A 21,123-nucleotide genomic window follows, 5' to 3' on the forward strand; every position below is an offset into this window, starting at 1 on the left:
TTTCCCCTTTTCCAGTGTCATTAAAGTATGGAAGCTTGCGAGTCTGGGATCATGTGTCAATATTTACATTTTATTGAAACAAGAAAAAGTGCACATTTACAGGTAAGGCAAACCTGATGGAAACACTCAATGTTCTGCCTGGCATGGTGGCCTTTGCTCTTTGCCACTTACACGCGGTACTCCGCTTGTGGCCTTGGTGAGGTGGAGGCAGCCTATTTGTAGCTGTAATACACGTGGCGGTCATCCTCGTTGTGGAGGTGCCAGTAGGGGCCAGCACAGGGCCCTGCTGCATAGATGGTTTAGAAGGGCCAAGGAGGCCGATGATGATGATGGCTCCCTCCTCCATGATGGTCACGATGTGCGGTTGGGGCAACACTCCTTCTGTCAGCACCCTTTTTCGGATGTTATGAGCCCTTTTATCCTGCAAGGCCAAAAGAGAGAGAGAGAAAACACTGCTGGCCTCTCTGGCTAAGGCCTTCAGCTCATTGAGATAGGAAGCTGCATGTCCTCAACAGTGCTGAGCCTTGCTGAGGGGTCAGTAAGTACCCTGGGCACATATTCCTCCCAAGTTCAGGAGCAACATGCACCCTCAAGCTCCTCAGCTGGAGTGTCTGCTGGAGGTTGAATACCCAGAGCCCTGTTCTGAGGGTCTGGTGTTGCACTCACCTTGCCAGAACGAATAAGGCCATTGAACCTTTTCCAGCACTGGTTCCTCCACACCACACTTCATCTGCTCACAGAATCAGCAACCTCGATTGATATTTGCTTGGTTTGGGAGGTGATCTTCTCCTACCACCTTCTTGAAAGAGGACCTCTCTCCTCTCACTGTCTCCAGGTCTGTATCTGCGAAGTGAGAGGCAGCCCTGCCCTGATGCCAGTCTTTCCTGTTCCATATCTGCTGTTTAAATTCAGTGAATAGAACGATAGCCACAGCAATGACTGCCGTGGTCTGTTTAAATGGGGCTCGGACTAGCACATCCCACCTCCGTTCCCAGTCCTGTGGCCACTAATTGGCTGCCCAACCCACCCTCCAGCCAATTAACAGGCCGCCCCCATGAAAATCGGGAGCTGTGACTGCCTCCCCGTTCCCTCAAACCCCACTGCCCCCCCACCGGCACCCCCACCTTCCTCGTGTGGGATCAGGACCCAGAAACAGTCCCAGCATCTATTTTCTGACCACATAAGGAAAATCAGGTGCAATTTCTCTGAAATATCAATGAACAAAGTTCAATTTTCAGTTAAATTTCTCTCTCTAGTTACGAAATAGGATTTAAAAAGACTGTACAGATGCTGTGGCTATTTCTTAATGGCTATTTCTTAATTCTTTAAGCAAACTTGGACATTTTTACAAAATATTGTGATATGAAAATACAACTGCAGTTCTTATAGGGTTAAACCTGGATCTCTTGGGCTGAATGTAACTCCTGCAGCACCACCACTAAATATCATTAGTATCATGATATGCAGTGCTAATACGTCGTTGGCACCAGCTAGACCTCATTGTCACAAGGCGAGCCGCCTTAAACAGTGTTCAAATCACACGCAGCTTCCACAGTGCGGACTGCGACACCGACCACTCCCTGGTGTGCAGCAAGGTTAGACTCAGACCAAAGAAGTTGCATCATTCCAAGCAGAAGGGCCACCCGCGCATCAACACGAGCAGAATTTCTCACCCACAGCTGTTACAAAAATTTCTAAATTCACTTGTAACAGCCCTTCAAAACACTCCCACAGGGGATGCTGAGACCAAGTGGGCCCACATCAGAGACGCCATCTATGAGTCAGCTTTGACCACCTACGGCAAAAGTGCGAAGAGAAATGCAGACTGGTTTCAATCTCATAATGAAGAGCTGGAACCTGTCATAGCCGCTAAGCGCATTGCACTTTTGAACTACAAGAAAGCCCCCAGCGATTTAACATCCGCAGCACTTAAAGCAGCCAGAAGTACTGCACAAAGAACAGCTAGGCGTTGCGCAAACGACTACTGGCAACACCTATGCAGCCATATTCAGCTGGCCTCAGACACCGGAAACATCAGAGGAATGTATGATGGCATGAAGAGAGCTCTTGGGCCAACCATCAAGAAGATCACCCCCCTCAAATCAAAATCGGGGGACATAATCACTGACCAACGCAAACAGATGGACCGCTGGGTTGAGCACTACCTAGAACTGTACTCCAGGGAGAATGCTGTCACTGAGACTGCCCTCAATGCAGCCCAGCCTCTACCAGTCATGGATGAGCTGGACATACAGCCAACCAAATCGGAACTCAGTGATGCCATTGATTCCCTAGCCAGCGGAAAAGCCCCTGGGAAGGACAGCATTACCCCTGAAATAATCAAGAGTGCCAAGCCTGCTATACTCTCAGCACTACATGAACTGCTATGCCTGTGCTGGGACGAGGGAGCAGTACCCCAGGACATGCGCGATGCCAACATCATCACCCTCTAGAAAAACAAAGGTGACCGCGGTGACTGCAACAACTACCGTGGAATCTCCCTGCTCAGCATAGTGGGGAAAGTCTTTGCTCGAGTCGCTCTGAACAGGCTCCAGAAGCTGGCCGAGCGCGTCTACCCTGAGGCACAGTGTGGCTTTCGTGCAGAGAGATCGACCATTGATATGCTGTTCTCCCTTCGTCAGATACAGGAGAAATGCCGTGAACAACAGATGCCCCTCTACATTGCTTTCATTGATCTCACCAAAGCCTTTGACCTCGTCAGCAGACGTGGTCTCTTCAGACTACTAGAAAAGATCGGATGTCCACCAAAGCTGCTAAGTATCATCACCTCATTCCATGACAATATGAAAGGCACAATTCAACATGGTGGCTCCTCATCAGAGCCCTTTCCTATCCTGAGTGGTGTGAAACAGGGCTGTGTTCTCGCACCCACACTTTTTGGGATTTTCTTCTCCCTGCTGCTTTCACATGCGTTCAAATCCTCTGAAGAAGGAATTTTCCTCCACACAAGATCAGGGGGCAGGTTGTTCAACCTTGCCCGTCTAAGAGCGAAGTCCAAAGTACGGAAAGTCCTCATCAGAGAACTCCTCTTTGCTGACGATGCTGCTTTAACATCTCACACTGAAGAATGCCTGCAGAGTCTCATCGACAGGTTTGCGTCTGCCTGCAATGAATTTGGCCTAACCATCAGCCTCAAGAAAACGAACATCATGGGGCAGGATGTCAGAAATGCTCCATCCATCAATATTGGCGACCACGCTCTGGAAGTGGTTCAAGAGTTCACCTACCTAGGCTCAACTATCACCAGTAACCTGTCTCTAGATGCAGAAATCAACAAGCGCATGGGTAAGGCTTCCACTGCTATGTCCAGACTGGCCAAGAGAGTGTGGGAAAATGGCGCACTGACACGGAACACAAAAGTCCGAGTGTATCAGGCCTGTGTCCTCAGTACCTTGCTCTACGGCAGCGAGGCCTGGACAACGTATGCCAGCCAAGAGCGACGTCTCAATTCATTCCATCTTCGCTGCCTTCGGAGAATACTTGGCATCAGGTGGCAGGACTATATCTCCAACACAGAAGTCCTTGAAGCGGCCAACACCCCCAGCTTATACACACTACTGAGTCAGCGGCGCTTGAGATGGCTTGGCCATGTGAGCCGCATGGAAGATGGCAGGATCCCCAAAGACACATTGTACAGCGAGCTCGCCACTGGTATCAGACCCACCGGCCGTCCATGTCTCCGTTATAAAGACGTCTGCAAACGCGACATGAAATCGTGTGACATTGATCACAAGTCGTGGGAGTCAGTTGCCAGCATTCGCCAGAGCTGGCGGGCAGCCATAAAGACAGGGCTAAATTGTGGCGAGTCGAAGAGACTTAGTAGTTGGCAGGAAAAAAGACAGAGGCGCAAAGGGAGAGCCAACTGTGCAACAGCCCCAACAAACAAATTTCTCTGCAGCACCTGTGGAAGAGCCTGTCACTCCAGAATTGGCCTTTATAGCCACTCCAGGCGCTGCTTCACAAACCACTGACCACCTCCAGGCACGTATCCATTGTCTCTCGAGATAAGGAGGCCCAAAAGAAAAGTGCTAATACTGTTTAGTGATGAGCAAATTGAGGTCATATTGTAATTCCTCATTAGTATTGATAGAAGGCATCTATAATGTGCTGCATTACACAGGAAGAAACAAGCAAATGGCTATTACTGCATCCTAGCAAATCATATGTGTAGTTCTGTTTATTTTACACTACTGGCACATGGCCCTTGAATTAACCTCAGTGACAACAGTAAAATAATCTCAGAGGCAGCTCAGCACTGCTGCAATGCTTGAAACATTGTTTGGGAGTCAAGTGTTCAGGATAAATTGCTGCTTCAACACCTCCTGCTATCTCTTGCTATCCCTTGCCAGTGCTCTAGCAATAATCCAATGCACAGCCAAAGTTGACTTAAATAACCTTGACAATATTCAATTGACAGTACTGTTACGACCGAGGCGGGAGGAGTGCACTGTTTATTTTAGTTCCACTTCTCCACAGGTCACAACATACATTTAAATTTTCCCACTTACCAATATGATCAATCATCTATTTTTCCCAGAATAAAACTCACTAACCCGGTTTCTTTAATGAACAACAAAATTATCAGTTAATTATAAAACAAGTCTTAACCAGTAATGAAGTAAAGCATAAACACACAGATTGAAATAGTAAAGTTCCCTTTTTTACCTTAGCCCCTCACACACACACACACACACACACACACACACACACACACACACACACACACACACACACACACACACACCTGGATTTTACTGGCCCCCCCCGATGTCAGGGGTCGTGGCAGGGGAGCCCGGAAAATACCTCCGGGAGAGGCTCACCACGGACCTTGATGCTGAGAAGGCCCCACCCCATTTTACCAGCGACAGCGAGGCCTTGTGGTGACTCCCCACCGCTCGGTAACAGAAACTTCATTAAAATATTTAAATCTATTTAAATGAATGAATAAATACCCACCTCATCACGATAGCAATCCCTCTGCAATATTCCGGCCGATTGCCGAAACTCCCATGCCTTCGGATCTCTGTTTGGAGATCCAAGGCGGAACACTGGTTGGGAATGGGGAGCAGGTAAGTTTTCAGGGCAGGAGGGGTGCAGTGGAGCAGGGAAAACCACTGCTATTGGTGGAGGGGATGGCGGGAAGGTATTGAAGGTTAAAGGTTCTAAACTTTGGTGGGGGGAGGTCAGGCTTGTGAGATTATTTTGGGGGAGGATCAGGGGCAATTAATAAATTGACTAGTCATTGGGGGGGGTGGGAGAGGGGATTGAAACTTTGAATAATTTTTCCTTTTAATCTTTCATGTCCTGTTACTTTAAACTTTTAAATTTAAATTAAGGACTCTACGTCATCGGGGGCGGTTGGACTGCCCCAGCGGCGAGCTGGAAAAATGCAGCCCATACAAATACTGGTTAACCAGAAAAATAAAGGGGATTTTTGTTCAGAGTTCTGTTACAGACAAAACAAAAACACTTGGATTGAATACTTGCTCATTCTTGAAGAAAACAGCAGATGAGATATGTTGACACATTGGCCTTTTCAGGGTCTTTTAGAGAGCTGCTGGAAAGCTGAGCTGATTGTCGTCTACTCTTCTTCCTTGAGAATTTTCTCCGTCCTCTGCAGGCTTTTTTTAAGGAGATGGAACAGGCTGGGCTGAGCTGGGGTTATGACCTATCAAAGGGCGCTTGACTGACACTTTTCTTGCACACACCTTCACTAGTTACCAGGGTTTCCATTCTATTTTTAACTTGAGTCATTTGGCAACCAGTAAACGTTGATGCCAAACTAGTTCTTTCAGTATCCTCTTGATGACCCTCTTGAAAAAAATACTGGTCCAACATTGCTTCAGTTTGAATATGAATTCCTCAAAAAAACATTTTTAACAAAAAGCAGAAGCACTTTCATAACAGTACTGAAAGCCTCCATGACCCCAAATGAAACAGGTTTACGACATCATGGTGCACAAATTTGACCAAAGTTAGAATTTTCAAAAAGAAACAATCAGGATTCAAATAATTCACTGGTAATTCCGCTCCTGCCTGCAGAAACTGATGATTTTGTGTTAAATACAGAATCCCTGCACCATTTACATGATTATTCCAATGGGTAACTGGCCAAGATTTTGAGACCTCCCACCCAGCATAAAATGGTCAGAAGTGCAACATATATGGTGAGGAATGGCTTACTGTCCCCTGCTGTCACTGTGGCCAGGCAATTATGTCATCAGGGTCTGACTGCAATTTTAACTCTGGCCCGAGTGACAGCTATTGACAGCTTTGGCTGAAGTCAGTCAGAAGAGGGTTGGGATATGGGGAGTGCCGAAAATATATGTTTTCAGGATTGCTCCTTTGGGACCCACAAGGATAGTTTAAGCCTCCCCGGCCACTCCCAATCTCTTGTGCAAGATTCTCCCAGAACCCTCTTCCCCACACCTACCAGCATGCCAGTGGAAAGCTTCCTGGGAGCTACCGACCCTGTCTTTACCAAATCATAGAATGATACGTTACAGAAAGAGGCCATTTGACCCATTGTGCCTGTGCCAGACAGCAAACTCACATGAAAAACATACCAAGAGGGTCGATGGATATGGATAGGAATAATCACTCATAGCCCAGGGCACAGACACCAGGAACTTGATTTTCCTTCTGGGGACTGGTAACTGACGTAGGGATCATTTTCGGCTCCTGACTCCGCCTCAGAGGGAAGCAGTCACAGCCCCCGATTTTCATGGAGGCAGGCTGCTAATTGGCTGGAGAGTGGGTTGGGCAGCCAATTAGCGGCCGTGGGGTTGGGAATGGAGGCAGGACTCCGCAACTGTGGACCCCATTTAAACACACTGCAGCAGACGTTACTGTGGCTGCCATTTGACTGCAAGAATAGATGCACTGGTGATCAAAGAAGAAAGGCAGAGATTGGCACCCAGGGCAGGGCTGACCCTTGCTTCTCCAATGCCAAGCTGGAGGTCCTTCAGAGGAAGGTCCTCTTTCCAGAGGGTGGCAGGAGAAGGCCACCATCCCATAAAAAGCTGACATGGCTGCAGGTTGCTCAGACTGTCCGCAACAAGTGTGGTCATGAGGAACTGGGTCCAGTACCATAAAAGGTTCAATGACCTAAATCACTTTGCAAGATGAGCGCAAGGTCAGGTCATCATGACAGGTCACTGGGTGTTCAACCTCCAGCAGACAGACCAGCTGAGGAACTTGAGGGCGCATGCTGCTCTTGAATTTGGGCAAAATGTGTTCGCAGGGTACTTACTGACCCATCAGCAAGGTTCAGAGCCCTAGTGCTGTTGAGGACTTGCTAGCACTGATACATGCAGCTTCCTTTCTCAATGAGCTGCTGGCATTGGTCACAGGGGTCACCAATGCTTCATCTCTCTTTTATCCTTGCAGGAGAAAAGTGATAATGCTAGAGAAAGGGTGCTAAGAGGAGAAGGAGTCTCCCATCTGCACAGCCTCAGTACCTTGGAGGAGGGAGCCATGGAGATCACAAGAGTGGTGCCCCAGAAGCAAGTCGGAGAAGGAGAGATTGACATTCCTGGTGGAGAGGGTGAAAAGATATTGCAATCTGTAGATGAAGGGGGTCGAATGCACTCCTCCTGCCCGATAGCATGTAAAGACTCAAACTACATTGGGAAGCCTCAGGACTGCAGAGGCTTCCCCTCTCCAAGGCTAGTTCTCATGATCTCTTCTTATACCTCCCACAGGTCCTCACATTGAGGGGGAAGGACATAGACTTGTGACAGCAAGTTCTAGCATCAGGGAAAACAGAGGAAGCACCATCACATCTTACAAGTGCACCCTCACCAGCTCAGATACACTCACATTGGTGGGTCCTTAAGTGCAATTAGATAGGGTGGCACTGGGTGATGAGTACATCATGATTGAGCAGAAGAAGGTGAGAGAGGCAGAGGCAGCTGTTGGCAGCCCCCTTGGAGGATGGAGGACAGACACAGCTGTGCTCAGATGAGCACAGATGCAGGGCCTCAGAAATCTCTATAAAGGAGGCTGTACTTCGACCAGCAGCAACAGATGTATTCCCACCTGTCAGAGTTCCCTGAGGCAGTGCACGATTATTGACTAAGAATTGAGGAGTCCGTTCAGCTCATGCATATGACCCTGGATCAGGGCTTTGAACATGTGAACCCCTCTATTGAGAGAGTGGCCAACCTCATGGAGAGCCATATGCAGCATCACTCAGAGTGGATGCTGGAACTGTGCACTGACATGCACGGAATGCATGCCACACTCTGTAACTTTGACCAGTCGGTGGTACTGATGGCGCAGAGATGTTTGGAGTGGATGCCAGTTACACCCCAGCTGGTGCTCACCTCCAGCCATCTGGAGCACCAGCTAAGGGTTGAGGCAGTCACTGAGTAGGAAGAGGTGCAACCCCTCACATGGCGTCATCATTATCATGACCTCCTTAGCCCCTCTGACTGAGGGAGCATCTGTGCAGCAAGGCCGAGTGACAGAAGCTGCCCCTGCAGTGACACTGGTGCAGCAGCCTCTGGAGATGCCCCCACTGGCATCTCCACAACAAGAACGACTGCCACATGCATCTCAGCCACAAGCAGAGATAAGTGAGCAGGCTGCCTCCACCTCACCAAGGCCCCAAGGGAAGCAGTGCATAGCAGTGGCCGAGACCACCACATCTGGCAGAGCGCTGATTGCTTCACTGGGGTTTGTCTCACCTGTAAATGTGCACTTCTTCTCTCTTTAAACACTATGTAAATATTGACACATGACAGCAGGCGTGAGCTTCCATTCTTCAATGGCGAGAAATGAAAAGAGGGATGAAATGGTGAAGGGAAGCAAAGGTCTTTGAAAGGGGACAGTGAGACCTCTGGATAGATGTGCATCATTCGTTGGCGGTCAGAATGGATCTATTCCAGGCTGCATCTTCAATGGAAGTGCTGTCACAGGCAGCTCAAACTGAATTCCAGACTATGCCGTCCTCCTGGGTTAGAAGGGTTTAGCTGAAAAGTGCCTGGATCAGATGATCCTTGATGCTGATGGCATCATGACAAGACCCTGGAGTCCCGCCCCGGACCCAGCCACCTCCCTGTGCAGCCAGGGCATCTGTATGTTCTGCATCTTCCTCCTCTTCATCCTCTTCCTCCTCCTCTTCCACATCCTGTTCTTCCTCTGATGAGCTGTGTCATTCCAGGGCTTCACCATCCTCAAGGTCCACACCTCTCTGGAGGGCCACATTATGGAAAGCGCAACAATGTGCTAGATCCTTTCAGGAATCTACTGCAGGGTGCCACTAAACTGGTGCAGGCACCAGAACCACATCTTCGGAAACCAGATGGCCTGCTCAACCATGGTCCTTGTGAGCAGATAGCTGTGGTTGTAGTGTCTCTGTGGCTCCATTGCAGGGTCGCTTAAAAGGGTGAGTAGCCATCTCTTCAAGAGATATCCCTTGTCCCCTAGAATCCATCCACAGAGACTGGGGTGGAATGAAGAGCTGTAGCACCCTGGACTAGCAAAGGATGAAGGATTCATAGCAGATACCAGAAAAGCGAGTGCATGCATGCAGGAAGTTCTTGTTGCATTGCAGCTGAATGTTGAGGGAGTGGAAGCCTTTCCTGGTGATGAATCTCACTGGGCCGTCACTCTGTGTCTTGATGACCACATGGGTGCAGTTGATAACACCCTGCACCTGGGGAAATCCAACAATGGAGGGGAAACCCACTGCCCTTTGTGCCTGCAAGATTCCAACCGTCTGGAACTGAATGTACTGTCCAGCTCTCGCAAAAAGGGCAGCAGTGACCTGCAAGATGTAGTGGTGTGCAGCCATTTGCGAGATGCCACCAAGGCTTGGAGCTGATCCTTGGAAGGAGCCTGTGGCGAAGAAGTTCAAGGCCACAGTGACTTTGACTTTGGCTGGCAAGGAATGGTGAGCAGTGCTGCGAGGAGCGAGTCTCCTGCCACAAGGGTACAAATCTCAGATACCATCTGCCTGGATAGGTACAGTCTCCTGTGGCACTGGTTCTCTGACATGTCTAGGTATCTCCGTCTTTGCCGGTAGATCCTATGCTGAGTGTATGGCCTCTCTTGCCTTTCTACTCCTCATCGCTCTCCTGTGCCCTTCTCATGCCCAAGGCTCTGACTCTCCTGCTGAGGATGATACTCCTCATCACCACTAGACCAGAAATCTGAAAGTTATGTTCCCATTGTCAGCTGTTACCTTACTTGTGCTGAACTTTCAATAATGTCTAGAAACCTTACACTTTCCTCTTATGCCCCCATGATGCCAGAAGGGTGGCAACCCTCTGCACTGTCACAGAACTTACTCTCCTCGAAACTTATACACACCTGTGTGCCAATGGCTGAGTTCCCCTCTCAGCCGTTCTCCCTTTACTGAGCCTACCTAATTCCTTGGGGTGGCCATCCTCGCTCCCAGCTTTGTTGTCACCTTCGTGGCCCCGATCTGCTCCCGACCCAGTGTGAAACCCATGCACCTCCACCAAAATTCCAAACTGGTCCTCTATGCGTTCTCAATGAGTTCCTTAACTAGCTCAATTGGCTGTTTTGCTGAATAAGGTGGGTTTCCAGGGCCAGCTTTCTCCTATCCTGATGAAACTTGCTGGTGGCAGGAATGGTGACAGGAAACCAGCATGCAGTCGGCGCTGTGATTTTCAGCACTCACCCACCTCTGTTCCCACCCACGCCGGGACCTAAAGATCCAGCCAATTGTGTCAATTCTGATAGGTTGAGAGAGCACACAGTATGGAAAGGATTTGTTTTACATTTTATGTACACCAGCACCCCAAACTTTGGAGTGATCTACATACAGCTATGTACACCCACCTCTGTAATAAAAGTCTTGAGGTTGAATTAAACAAAAATGTTAAACATAAGCTCAAAGATGCTAGAGATGCTGTTTTATAGAAGTTACATACCAGAGGCAAAAACAAGAAATGCTGGATTCACTCAGCAGGTCTGGCAGCATCTGTGGAAAGAGAAGCAGAGTTAACGTTTCGGGTCAGTGACCCGAAACGTTAACTCTGCTTCTCTTTCCACAGATGCTGCCAGACCTGCTGAGTGAATCCAGCATTTCTTGTTTTTGTTTCAGATTTCCAGCATCCGCAGTATTTTGCTTTTACATACCAGAGGGTTGTGTATGGATGTTTATATATAAACTCTTTTCTTTGGACATTCAAGGTCAGCATAATGCAGTACCGACAGAACTACAGCACAGCCAGATAGAGAGTAAAGTTCCCACTACAAACTCCTGGTAATTTGGCCCACTCCCAAACTCTGAACATGGATCCTGATTGGACAGTGGCATTGATTTCCACTTCCCATGTTAACCATCTAAGACTTATCTAGGCACATTATCAATTAGTGCCAAATTAGGGGCAGTTTTGAGCTGTGCCCATGAGGAACTAGATTGAGACTGTCAAAACTTATTTCACAAAGGACCTTTTACAGCCAGCAGGGGCAACTTCCATTATACCAGCCTGCCCTGCATTTGAACCCAGATTCCAGTGCATTATCGAGTTCCCTATTACTTGTGCTATTATTATATCCTTGCAGATGATCAATGGGGTTGAAATAAATGAAATGGTTACAATTGAGATTAATGGGTTAAAGGAAGTTAGATTGATATTATTGCAACCAGGTGAGAACGGAGTCTAGGGTTCCCTTTCAGCCTTCACCTGGTCTTACTGTAACAGAGTTTTATTTTAAACACGCTGTTTTTAGCTCCCCCTTGGTGAATCCTTGTTCATCGCTTTCCAATTATAAGGCAAAGAAACAAGCACAAACAAGCTTTGTTAGGTTTAAAGAAGAAAGGTGAAATTTTATTAAACTTGAACTTAAACCCTAATACAGATACACGATATGCCCAAGCTAACATGCATACACAATATACACATGCAAACAGAGACAGAAAAGAGCAAAAAGAAAATAAAGTGGAAAGGTTTGAGGCAATATCTGAAGAGTGGTTGTTGCGGTTCTTTGAGCTCGCTGTAGAGTCCTTGATTGTAGGTTGATCTTGCTTTCCGTTGGGGCCCAGTATTCTTCTTCAACCATTTTTGTCTTGGGGTTCATGTGTCTTCAGTCGGTTTTTGGAGTTCCGTGATAAAGAGATGGGAGCAGACAAGAGAGGAAGTCTGCTTCAGTCCAGGAGCATTCTGCTTTCTGTTCAAAATTCTACAATTCAGAAAAAAACCCAGACTGCCAAGCAGGTTAGTCATGCAACTAACTGGTTTGACCAGGTCTGTTTGTGGATTGTATTGGAACAAGGCATAGCTCCTTTGTTCAAACACTGTCTGTTAATATGCAAAAATGTCTTTCCAGCCAGGGGCCTGGCAACCCCTTGTAACAGGTCTTCTCCCCAGCAACAATTTGAAATTTAATGTCCATGTGGCGAAATTAATGTGCCTCATTCTTGATAGGTGTGGGGGCCTGCATGACAATATAATCAGTCATTTCATAAAGACATTTTCAATTGAATGTTATATTATAAGGACAAATTGGCGTCTCTATAGTCTCTTACCCATATTTGCTATATTATTTCTATAGGCGTGGAGTTCTCCATCTCCATGAAAGTGCTGGAATTCATAACTTGGGATTGCCGAGGTGGCAGCTTTCCCTCTGTTTGCTTGCTGTGGTAATCATTCTCTACTTCAGTCTCTGGAAAGGAGTGAAGACTTCAGGAAAGGTATAATATCCTACTTCTCATGATCAAGAATGTGTTAATTGAGAAAACTCTACTTTTTTCAGACAAAACCAGTTAAATAAGCACCACCAAGTCCGTTAAGAATCAAACTGACCAGAAACGTTTCTTTACCAACCCAACTGGGACTAACAACTCACCACTTATTGGAAATTAATTGTTTAATTTTGCTAATTTTGTTTTGACTCCATGACCAGATGAACAATGTACCAGATGAAACATTTTCCTTGTTAACATTTGCAGGAGAGCTCAACTTGTATGTGGAAGTTAAGTAGAGTGGAAACCCGCCTAATCTTGTGACGACAACCCCTCCTCACCATCACTGCAATAACACCCCTCCTCATGCCCAGTTCTATTGCTTTGTTTCTACCTTGAATTGCGGAAATGAAGGGTTATTTTCATCATTGTACACACATTGATGTTACTGTATCCATCTGTTGAGTTCTTTTTTGAAAGTTTGCAACTCAGGCTGAACTAATTTAATACTAGCTCAGCAGAAAACTCTTCGACTTTTTAACCCTATATAAAAAAATGAAGTATAATTAACATTAACACTGGGGACTCAGTGGGTTAATGCACCACCATTATGGTACTGATATCTCCAGCCAGAAAGGCCTCAAGTTTAATTTTTCATCTATGTCATTAGTTGCTCTTAATTGGAATGGTGATAGGAGTGCTATAGTTGAAATAAAAGGTAAGGTCAGCCAGGATCCTCACTCTTGAACAGTATCCAGTGACCCCTGCTCTGAAGTAAAGGTGTATGGCTGTCAGGTGAGGACAAGGTTGAAATTGCTGTGATGCCTCCCATAGGTGAATCTTTGCCTGCTTTACACCCGAAGGATGACCTCTTGAATGAGATTCAGACAAATGAAAAACATCCTTAAAACAGCCATAAAGCAACAGGTCATAAACTCAAGATTAGAGCTGGACCATTCAGGTGTGATGTCAGGAAGCACTTCTTCACACAAAGTGAAATGGAAAATGGGAGCTCTCTCTCCTAAAAGGCTGTTCAAGCTAGGGGTCAATTGAAAATTTTTACATTTAGATTCAGATTTTTGTTAGATAAGCATATTAAGGGATAGGAAAACCAGGTGGATAAATAGAGTTAAGATACTGGTCAGCCATTATCTAATTTATTGGGGGTGCAGGCTCAATGGACTGAATGACCGATGCCTATGTTCCTAAGCAGAGGGAAGAAAATGCAGAAAAACAAAGTTTTCAGTGGCATTGTGGGAAAAAAGATGTTCTGAATAGCTTCACTTTTCAAAATGTTTGATTTGTAAGCAACAGAGGCAGTACATGGGCTATCTTCTTTAATCTGATAATCCTTACTGTAGTTAACTAATTGGTTTCCAGTGAGAGGGTCCATTGTAACCTATTTTCACAGGAGATGCACTTCAATTCGCATTTAATTGAACCAAAACAGATTTGATATCCCTGACACTTGCATGGTGTTCACCCTCTGACATAGTGCATACTTCACGCTCTGTTTGCAAAAGCAGAACAAAAACAGTGCAGGTATTTGAGTTCAGCTGTTATGAAGAGATTCAAAATTGGAAAGAGGATCTAGATATGTTTACTTTGAAAGGGTTGTGCAGTCAATATATTTATCCTGTTTTCCAGTGAGTAAAAAGTTCAATGTAAGTCAGTAAACTATCATGCAGTAAACACATCGACTTTACTTTTGGCCTAGAAATATGACCGTGATTGAACATGAGTGCTTCCTGCCCTTCATATTGGAGGCCTGAAAAATGAGCACTGTGTGATCAAACTTCTGGGCCTATGTTTCTTCAGAGGCAAAAGGTTTTCTTGTGATCGAGTTTAAGCAACTTTGAAGTTGGCCCATTGAAAGGGGTTATCTAAAGTCCAAATTGAACCGACGTCTTGAATCAGAGAATCACTTGTAAAGCAACAAATATGTGTCTTATCAAACTATTTATGTGGATTGCCATCATCCCAGCAAAATCTGCACTTTCAATCCATGTTAGCCTAATGCTCCAAAATCTCTCCAAAAGTGTGGTGGTTACCACTGTGTTCCTTCCATTGGCTTGTTCACTGCACAGACACATTGACTCTGAAATTTCATTAGAGTTCCAGGTCTCCTGTTGTAAATTTAGTGGGAGGCTCAGGGTGGGAGGTTCTGTTGAATTTCAGTGCCATATTTTGCCATTCTAAAAAAAATTTAAAAGGTGATCAATTTTAGGCATGATTTCTCTTTTCATATTGCGATACTCAACAACAACAGTGTTCCCTGCCTGTGCTCCTGTTGCTAATTTGAGTAGTATGTCCAACATTCAAATAGTTGCAGAACACTCAGAGCCATCCAGACAGGCAAAGAACTAAAACAAAGAAAATAGTGTTTTTGATCTATTCAGTAAATTAGATTTTAACAGCAACCAAACAGATAGAGATTATCAAACTCCTACTAATTGTAGTCATTTACAATGACATTATGCAAAGTACTTTCATAAAGCTCCAGTTTTATTTCTAAGCATCTGCATATTTAAAAAGTCTGGTAGACATGGATCTGGATTTTCCTCAAGGTGCCCCTCAGGAGTCTGGGTGGGACTTCACCCTGTTGGACTGACCCCACTGTGACCTGGCCCATTTCCCTGGGTTGGGGATCATAATATATGTAGGATGGGCTCCCATCAGGATCCCCATCATCAAATGGGAAGGAAAGTATCAGCAGTGCCACTGAGGCCTTGATTTGATGAGTTATTGGAAGCTGAGGAGAGGAAGAAGTGCCCACTACTGAGTCCTTTCCCTCTGCTAGGCCTTCCGCCACTGGCAATCACTGGAGTTGGTGCGAGCATTGGTGGAAGGTACAGGAGACTAGGCTCCGCTATCCCACCAGAATTGGGGTGATATAGTGAAGGAAAATCTGGGTCCTGCTATCTGGAATAATCACTCTAACTCAATATCACAGTGACGATGAATGACTTTTGTATCTTAAGGAGAAGGCGAGCAAATGTGCATAAATCTAATAAATGCTGGTGATAAATTTAAAATAAGTATATGCACAGTGTGACATGCACATGATTTTTGGCAGTAAACAAGTGATGTATTGTTACTCAGCTATGTTGCTGCAGTACAGCAGCATCTTGCACCAAGTTACTCATATCATTTTATCATTTTGATATCATTTTGGCACAAGCACTATTGAATGAACAATAATATAAAAGCAAAATACTACAGATGTTCTGATGAAAGGTCACTTACCTGAAACGTTAACTCTGCTTCTCCCTCCATAGATGCTGCCAGACCTGCTGAGTATTTCCAGCACTTTTTGTTTTTATATTGAATGAACAATGATGCATCCTATTTAGCTGACTGCTGAATGATAATTTATTCATAATTTTTAAATTTATATGGCTGCCTTAATCAGAAGATGGGTATCTTATGGAATATTGTTATAGTTTAGACTCTACTATCCATTTTCAAATTTAAAATAAGCACTCAGTTCACTATATCGCTGGAAAGAACTGGAAGCTTGAAATGTCATGGCTTTAGCTCAGTTTTTCTGTTTTTGCAAAGTTAGAGCAGGGACAGAGATCAAAGTAGAATAAAGTACATCTGTCATTTCCACTCCTTTGGCAGGTGGTATGGATCACAGCAACCATGCCCTATATGGTGTTATTTGTACTATTGATTCATGGGATCACATTGCCAGGTGCAATAGACGGGATCAAGGCCTACCTCAGCATTGACTTTGAACGCCTGAAGGAAGCTCAGGTAACTTGCTCTCCACTTTTAATTTGGCAGATTGAAAGAATGATTAGATTTGTAATTGACTCATTTTAAATAGGATTCTGTGTTAACATTGTCTCTGATATTTTAATGGCCTAAGATTCCGAATACTAGATTTTGTATTCAATTCAGTATGTTGTCTCAGATTTGTAAAGGATATGAGAACATACAGTGCAAGGGAGAATGGATTCGTATTTTGTACACATTTAAATAACCATTAAATTTATTTCACTTGTGCTATTTCAATCCTTTACAAATCTTACTTTAAGGGGTGGATGGTTGGCAGAAGCATTCGAGGGCACAACAAACATTCAAGGATCTTCAATCCCCTATCATTGCTTTTGGCTGACATTCTTGTGTCCAGTGTACACTGAAGTTCTGATCATATCTGTGTCTCTGCAAGCTGAACTGCAGCAGGTTTTATTTTCTTAGTGAGAGGAGTTACAGTGACAGATCTGCGAGTTTTATCATTTTGGATTGCTGTCAAAATTTCAATCAAAATATCGCAAGATTCAGTCTGTACCTGCAAGCTTGTGTTAGTTATATTTCCACATATTAAATTAAAATGATTCTCTCATTCACTCCCAATTTTTTCTCTTTATTCAATCTCTTCCAAAGGCAGAACATGTGCTGTATCACAGTTTCATGGACATTGGCAGCCTTCTAGTAACCTGCCCAAATGGCTATTCTTCATGCGTCAGCCTCCAGATTGGGTAAAAGTCATCTCAACTGGACCCAATCCTGCCTTTACCCGAAATCCATATAGCCACTTTTTCACATCCACCGACCACCCTCTCAGCAAAAAATAATCTTCCTCATTAATTTATTGGGGATGATTTTCCAGTAAAACTATTGGCCCAGATTTTCCAATTGTAATGACAGCAAAACTGTCAGTGTTCACCGTCATTACTCCACTGAAACTGCCAGCAACTTTGCAATTAAAAGTGGAAATCCAAAAGTTTAAAAAAATTCTTTCATGGGATGTGGGCGTCACTGGCAAGGTTAGCATTTGTTGCCAACCCTTAATTGCCCTTGAGAAGGTGATGGTGAACTGCCTTCTTGAACCACTGCAGTCCATCTGGTGTGGGTGCTCCCACAGGGAAGGAAGTTCCAGGTTTTTGACCCAGTGACAGTGAAGGCGATATAGTTCCAAGTCAGGATGGTGTGTGGCTTGGAGGGGAACTTGCATGTGGTGGTGTTCCCATGCGTCTGCCCTTGTCCTCCTAGGTGGTAGAGGTCAAGGGTTTGGAAGGTGCTGTCGAAGGAGTCTTGGCCAGTTGCTGCAGTGCATCTTGTCTATGATACACACTGCTGCCACTGTGCACAGGTAGTGGAGGGAATGAATGTTGAAGGTGGTGGATAGGGTGCCAGTCAAGTGTCCTGGATGGTTTTGAGCTTTTTGTGTGCTGTTAGAGGTGCATTCATCCAGGCAAGTGGAGAGTATTCCATCACACACCTGACTTGTGCCTTGTAGATGGTGGACAGGCATTGGGGAAACAGAAGGTGAGTTACCCAGTCTCTGACCTGATCTTGCAGCCACAGTATTTATATGGCTGGTCCAATTAAGTTTCTGGTCAATGGTAACCCCCCGCCCCTCCCCCTCCCCGGATGTTGTTGATGGGGGATTCAGTGATGGTAATGCCGTTGAATATCAAGGGAAGATGGTTAGATCCTCTCTCATTGGAGATAGTCATTGCCTGGCACTTGTGTGGCGCGAATGTTACTTGCTGCTTATTAGCCCAAGCCTGATTGTTGTCCTGGTCTTGCTGCATGTGGACACAAACTGCTTCAGTATCCGAGGAGTCACGAAAGATACTGAACACTGTGTAATCATCCACAAACGTCCCCACATCTGACATTATGATGGAGGGAAGGTCATTGATGAAGCGGCTGAAGATGGTTGGGCCTAGGACACCATCCTGAGGAACTCCTGCAGCAATGCCCAGGGGCTTAGATGAATCGCCTCCAACAACCACAACCATTTTCCTTTGTGCTAGGAATGACTCCAACCAGTGGAAAGTTTTCCCCCTGATTTCCATTGACTTCAGTTTTGCTGGGACTCCTTGATGCCACTCTCAGTCAAATGTTGTCTTGATGTCAAGGGCAGTCACTCTCACCTCACTCTTGAATCCAGCTCTTTTGTCCAGGTTTGGACCAAGGCTGCGATGAGGTCTGGAGCTGAGTGGCCTTGGTGGAACCCAAACTGAGCATCTGTAAGCAGGTTATTGCTGTGTACACACTCTTTCATAGCACTGTCGACTACACCTTCCATCATTTTGCTGATGATTGATAGTAGACTGATGAGGCGATAACTGGCCGGATTGAATTTGTCCTGCTTTTTGTGAACAGGACATACCTGGGCAATTTTCCACGTTGTCAGGGAGATGCCAGTGCTGTAGCTGTACTGGAACAGCTTGGCTGCTCCAGAGGGTTTGCTGTTGAAGTTCCCCTGCCCCCCGCCTCCCCCCCCACCCCACTCCCCCCACAGAGTGCAATCCCTTAGCAATTTGTGAATTCATGAAAATTTTCACTTTTGCACTGTCAATCTTGCTGTAAAAACACTTGAAAAAGTTACAACTTGTTAAATGAGGTATAACTGGGTTTTTAACAGTGTACTAACCCCATAATTTCTGCTAAACTCCCTCACTGGCCCTGAAAAGCTAATTTTATATTTGTGGGATGTCAAATTTCTCCATTATGATTTAAAAAAATACACATTTTAATTTTTTTTTAAATTTGTTCATCTTCTATCTAAAGCCAATCATTTATTTTGCATCTGAAAATTTCAATTCAAAGTGAAGAATCAAGTACTTTTAACTTCCTGGTTTTCACTCCGTGTGAATATTTGTGATTAGCTGCTTACCCTGCATGCTGGCATCACTGCTGCTGACACGAAGAAATCCCCTTGAATTGGAAACAGATTTAACTGCCATTGGGAAAGGGGAAGTTCATGCTACAGAGATCACGAGATCGCTGTGCACAGCTTTCTTCGAGGTCAGTGGCAAATGCTGTTGCTTTGCTGCTGATTGCAAAATTTAGCCCGTTATCTTTGCTTATGTTTTACATTTCCTAGGAAATCACTGGGTAGTAGCCAGGAATAAGAATTCTGACTGAACCCCTCCTATCCCTTTTCCTAGCTTAGGAATGCTGAAGCCAGTTGTAGTAACCAGTCACCACTGCAACCAAGGTAAATCTATCTGTGCACAGAGCAGTGATTGAACCTTAGATCCTCCTGTTTTCTGTGGCTCTTTTTTTTAAATCAAGAAGCCACAGTGAAAGTGATAACTAGATAATGGCAAACTTGGAACTTAAAGTCCTGAAGGTTGTAGGAGAAGGTAATGATTGAAGGAGGCAAAGGCTTTCTACAGTTTTTGAGGTCCTGAGAAAAATAACTGTATCAAATTGGGAGACTGCAATTTTGATGTAAACACAATGACGTGGCAGAGAGAAAGAACATGATGGATTATATATTTTGAGCTGGTGTCTGGCAGGTGGGATGTACATGAGGCCTGGGAGTTCAAATAGCCCGGGCTTCAAAATAATGCTTGCCATGCCACCTGCCTGCCCGAGACTTTCTCAGTTAAAATGACATCTTTATTAACTCAACAGAAGAGATGGACGAATTCAAGCTGTAGGTCATAACGTCATAAGAACTAGGAGCAAGAGTAGGCAATTCAGCCCCTCAAGCCTGCTCTGCCATTCAATACGATCATGGCTGATCTCATCTCTACCTCAACTCCACTTTCCTGCCTGTTCTCCATAACTCTTAAACCCTTCACTAATTAAAAATCTGTCCATCTCCTCCTTAAATTTACTCAATGTCCCGGCATCCACCGTACTCTGGGGTAGTGAATTCCACAGATTCACGACCCTTTGAGAGATGTAATTTCTCCTCATCTCTGCTTTAAATCTGCTACCCCTTATCCTAAAACTACAACCTCTCATTCTAGATTGCCCCACAAGAGGAAACATCCTCTCTATGTCTACTTTGTCAATCCCCTTAATCATCTTATATACCTCAATTAGATCTCCTCTCATTCTTCTAAACTCTAGAGAGTAAAGGCCTAAACTGTTCAATCTCTTTTCATAAGATAAACCCCTCATCTCTGAAATCAATCTAGTGAACCTCCTCTGAACTGCCTCCAATGCAACTACATCCCTCCTCAAATAAGGGGACCAAAACTGTACGCAATACTCCAGGTGCGGCCTCACTAATGCCTTGTACAGTTGCAGCAACACTTCCCTACTTTTATATTCTATTCCTTTAGCAATAAATGCCAAAATTACATTTGCCTTCCTTATTGCTGTACCTGCATACTAGTTTTCTGTGATTCATGCACGAGGACACCCAGATCCCTCTGCACCGAAGCATTCTGAAGTTTCTCTCCATTTAGATAATAATTTGCCTTTCTATTCTTCCGACTAAAGTGGATAACCTCACACTTATCCACGTTAAACACCATCTTGTCAAATTTTGGCCCATTCACCCAACCTATCCATATCCATTTGTAAATGTAGTGCAACTGTGAGAGAACTAGAGGTGATATAGACTGAATGCTCAGTGTCACAACAACCCATCAACTCACTGAAGAAGAATTAAAATATTTTGTATCAAATTTATTGATTGTAGTGGAAACAAAATGTTTCCAATAAGTAAATAGATATGG

The 21,123-nt window shown here is 45.0% G+C and overlaps 1 protein-coding gene across 1 annotated transcript in view; it reads left to right on the top strand.

The window, feature by feature from the left end:
* Window positions 1–21,123, top strand: part of slc6a2 (solute carrier family 6 member 2) — a 164,089-nt gene that overhangs the window by 57,194 nt on the left and 85,772 nt on the right. Inside the window, exons 4-5 of the mRNA XM_068049478.1 lie at window positions 12,553–12,691; window positions 16,307–16,441. Coding sequence (XP_067905579.1) covers window positions 12,553–12,691; window positions 16,307–16,441 — 274 coding nt within the window. The remainder of the gene's footprint in view (window positions 1–12,552; window positions 12,692–16,306; window positions 16,442–21,123) is intronic.

This window comes from Heterodontus francisci, chromosome 17 (assembly GCF_036365525.1).
Source record: "Heterodontus francisci isolate sHetFra1 chromosome 17, sHetFra1.hap1, whole genome shotgun sequence".
Taxonomy (NCBI): domain Eukaryota; kingdom Metazoa; phylum Chordata; class Chondrichthyes; order Heterodontiformes; family Heterodontidae; genus Heterodontus; species Heterodontus francisci.